Source organism: Equus asinus, chromosome 4, assembly GCF_041296235.1.
Source record: "Equus asinus isolate D_3611 breed Donkey chromosome 4, EquAss-T2T_v2, whole genome shotgun sequence".
Taxonomy (NCBI): domain Eukaryota; kingdom Metazoa; phylum Chordata; class Mammalia; order Perissodactyla; family Equidae; genus Equus; species Equus asinus.
This window is the reverse complement of record NC_091793.1, coordinates 79940857-79945122: the sequence shown is the minus strand read 5'-3', so window position 1 is coordinate 79945122 and position 4266 is coordinate 79940857. Positions and strand designations below refer to the sequence as shown.

The 4266-nt window shown below is 52.9% G+C and overlaps 1 protein-coding gene across 1 annotated transcript; it reads left to right on the top strand.

Annotated features, from left to right (window-relative positions):
* Positions 1 to 204: 204 nt before the first annotated feature.
* On the top strand, positions 205 to 3999 carry CXCR4 (C-X-C motif chemokine receptor 4). The gene is made up of 2 exons (XM_014849528.3): positions 205 to 365; positions 2421 to 3999. The coding sequence occupies exons 1-2, from the start codon at positions 351 to 353 to the stop codon at positions 3465 to 3467; spliced, it is 1062 nt and encodes a 353-aa protein (XP_014705014.1). The 5' UTR covers positions 205 to 350; the 3' UTR covers positions 3468 to 3999.
* The last annotated feature ends 267 nt before the right edge of the window (positions 4000 to 4266 follow it).

The window sequence follows — 4266 nt, the reverse complement described above, 5'->3', positions numbered from 1 at the left end:
CACGAGACGACAGCAAGGGAAACAGCCGCTCAGGGACTTCCCAGGCTTATCCCAACCTGGCCGCCAAGGGCTCGTCCCAACCGAGACGACTCCTCCCCGTCGTCTGCCACCCCGCAACAGCCCCCCCATCCCCCATCCTCCATCTCCCATCTCCCTCCGCCCCCCACCTTCCTCCGCCCAGTCCCGCCCGCCCACCCGCGCAGCGCATGCGCCGCCCACAGAGCGTGTTTTTATAAAAGTCCAGCTTCCACTGGAAAGTTCAGTTTGTTGGCTGCAGCAGCAGGTAGCAAAGTGACTCCGAGGACTTGAGTGCTCCGATAGCCGTCGTGGCTGGAGAGCGAGCGGTTACCATGGACGGGTTCCGTGTAAGTCCAGTCTCAACCTTTTTTTTCTTAAATGTATAAGCACACGAACTTAGAGCGCAACCACTCTCCGAGCGTGCAGAAGCTACCAGAATATTGGAGGTGTCCGTGTCTTGGAGAGGGGGCGTGGAAAGGACTGTTCGTGTGCTTGGCTACATGGGGGGGTAGCACTGGAATCTTTTTCTCTGTAAATAGAGGAGAAAAGATTGGAACGACCGTTTCGGTGGCTGCATGTGTCTCCCCTCTGAGTCTTGCGGTGCGCGCTAGGCTTGCACGCTGTTTGCAAACGTGAGAACATTCTGTGCACAAGCGCAGAGAAGGCGTGCGCGCTACCCCGGGACTCAGACCGTGGATCTCTTTCTCGGCGGAGCAGTGATTTCTTTGGAGCGAATTATATGATCTGAAGTTAGAGGCGGAGGGCGGCGCGCCCGGGCTGAGTTCCCAGAGGCAGACCGCGCTCCTGGCTAACTTCGGGCAAAGGCGCTTGGGGACCACTCTTGGCCGTTGGGCGCGTGTTAAACTCTGCGCGGCCGGTACAGCTGTGCCAGTACCCGGGCACAGGGAGCAGAGGGCGGGAAAGGCGGTCGGACCCACCATGCCGCTCGCCCGAGGGGTCTGAGTGCTAGCCGTAGCTGGGAGCAGCGCTTGGGATTGAGAGAGAGACCTCACGAGCGTCCCATGCGCCGCGAATGGACCCCGGGGTTCGGGAGTTTGGGGTCGTGCAGAGGTCGAAGGAATATAAGCAGTCACCGCGCGGCAGCACCCCGAGGTGTGCGCGGCGGGAACTGGTGGTGGAGTGAGGGTTGAGAGGGCACCTGGGCTGCGGGTCGCTGCGGCGCAGACAGGCAGGTGCAAGTGGGAAGACCGTTTGGCTCTCACCCAGCCCAATTGCGCCGTTTAACCGTCGGTGGTTTCCTGAAGCCTTTTGAAAACCCCGTAGTAGGGAGGCTCATCGTTTCCCCCAGCGGCGCGCAATTCAAAGGCGCTCGCGGGGAGCCGCCCAGTCTCTCGCCAGCATCCTGCGGGACAGCCTCGCGTGCGGCGGGCCGAGCCCCGGGAGCCGCTGCGCGCGGGCCACCGGCGTGGGCGTGGTAGGCGGCGGCGGAGGCTCGGAGCTGGACCACGCTGCTCCCCACGGGCCCTCCGCCTGGAAACTTGCAGCTGCAGACCTCCGACCCATTAACTGCACCAGTCGCGGGGTGGGAAGAGACCCGGTAGAGTGAGGAAATGAAACTTGGGGCGAGGACCACGAGTGCAGACCCCGTGACCTTCCCCTCCCTGGAAAATGCTGCGCTCCCTAACGACCCAAACGCGCCAAGTGATAAACAAGGGTATGGCAAAAGAGACTCATGCCCCTGAGGAGCGCCAGCTGGGGTGGGGGTGGGGGGGTTAACCCTCTTCTGACGCCTCCTCCCCCCGCACCGCCCAATACCCCAAGCACCAAAGGCCCTTGGCTTCCACGCTCCAGTCTCCTTCCCCACTACATGTTGCTTGAAGTACAGAATGGTTTGTGTTTAGACAGCATGGGGAAAACAATGTTTTGTGCCTTAGGAGAGTAACAGTCTTTGCCATCCCTCTGTGGTCCTTCCTCCCCTCTTCCCTTTCTGGCGAATCTTCATTCGGAAACTTAATCCCCGCTCCTCAGAACTGGAGATTCCACGCCCTCACCACCTCCCTCTCACCCCCTCCCCCTCACTCCTCGCTGCCTAGGAGTGGCGTCTTTGTGTTGTGGTTTGGTTTTTTTCTTCCCTCTAGTGAGCCGCAGAAGAGTTAGCAGAGATGTGACTTTGAAACCCTCAGAGTCTCAGGCCCTTTTGTTCTAAACAAAGAATTTTGTAATTGTTTCTACTAAAACGGGATAATGAAGTGACTATGGGGGAAGGTGGGGAGGAGGGTGGAGGATTCTATAATAATTCTCAGGCCCTTCCCCAGTACTTCAGCCAGAGCAGGATTTGGGTTTTATAAATTGCCTTTTTAAAATATCAGAAACGTGTTTTTGCACTTGGGGAATACTTGCTGAACTTGAAAGTGAATGTCCATTACCTTGCCTCTTTGCAGATATACACTTCAGATAACTACACGGAGGATGACGTGGGCTCTGGGGATTATGACTCCCTGAAAGAGCCCTGCTTCCGGGAGGAGAATGCCCATTTCAACCAGATCTTCCTGCCCACTGTCTACTTCATCATCTTCCTGACTGGCATAGTGGGCAATGGATTGGTCATCCTGGTCATGGGTTACCAGAAGAAACTGAGAAGCATGACGGACAAGTACAGGCTGCACCTGTCGGTGGCAGACCTCCTCTTTGTCCTCACCCTTCCCTTCTGGGCAGTTGATGCTGTGGCAAACTGGTACTTTGGGAAGTTCCTGTGCAAGGCGGTTCATGTCATCTACACAGTCAACCTCTACAGCAGTGTCCTCATCCTGGCCTTCATCAGTCTGGACCGGTACCTGGCTATCGTCCACGCCACCAACAGTCAGAAGCCAAGGAAGCTGTTGGCTGAAAAAGTGGTCTATGTTGGTGTCTGGATACCTGCTCTTCTGCTGACTATTCCCGACTTCATCTTTGCCAACGTCAGGGAGGGGGATGGGAGGTATATCTGTGACCGTTTCTACCCCAGTGACTTGTGGTTGGTGGTGTTCCAGTTTCAGCACATAATGGTTGGCCTTATCCTGCCAGGCATCGTCATCCTATCCTGCTATTGCGTTATCATCTCCAAGCTCTCCCACTCCAAGGGCTACCAGAAACGCAAGGCCCTAAAGACCACAGTTATCCTCATCCTGGCTTTCTTCGCCTGCTGGCTGCCCTACTACATTGGGATCAGCATCGACTCCTTCATCCTCCTGGAAATCATCCAGCGAGGATGTGAGTTTGAGAGCACTGTGCACAAGTGGATTTCTATCACCGAGGCCCTAGCCTTTTTCCACTGTTGCCTGAATCCCATCCTCTATGCCTTCCTTGGAGCCAAATTTAAAACCTCTGCCCAGCATGCACTCACCTCTGTGAGCAGAGGCTCCAGCCTCAAGATCCTCTCCAAGGGCAAGCGGGGTGGACATTCTTCTGTTTCAACTGAGTCTGAGTCTTCAAGTTTTCACTCCAGCTAACGCTGATGTAAAAGACTTTTCGACATTAAAGAACTTTTTTTGTTACACATTTTTTCAGATATAAAAGACTGACCAATACTGTACAGTTTTTGTTGACCGTTGGATTTTTTTCTTGTGTTTCTTTAGTTTTTGTAAGGTTTAATTGACTTATTTATATATTTTTTTGTTTCACGTTGATGAGCGTCTAGGCAGGACCTGTGGACAAGTTCTTAGTTGCTGTATGTCAGACTGTAGGACCATAGAAAAGGGAACTGAACATTCCAGAGTGTACAGTGAATCACTTAAGCTAGAAGCGATCCTCAGCTGTTTGTGCATAAATAATCTCTCCATTCCAGTGGAACATTTTCTTTTGCCTGTTCTTAAAATTGTTTGGATACACCATGTGACTTTCGCTGTAAAAGTTGGCACTTACAACCAAAGCCTGGAGTGGTATAGAAATGCTCGTTTTTCAGTTTTCGGAAGTGGGTTGATAGCAGCGCCTGTAATGTACAGCCTTGTATTAAGTTGTTAATAAAAGTATGTGATAAACTTACTTAGTGTTATGTTGTCATTTCCGTTGACATTCCTTTGCCTGGCCGAAGTCAAAAATAACAATAATAGATACATTTATGGCCTGCCAGGTCGTGTCCTAGCTATTTTTAGTTGTCACATTTTACTTAACCCTTATAACTAGTCTATGATATGCTCTGGTTCTCTGATTACATTTTGCACAGCAAGAAACTGAGGCGCAGAAAGCCTACGTGACTTGGTCAAAGGCGCGTGGTAAGTAGCACAGCCAATATTTCAAACCAGGCAATGT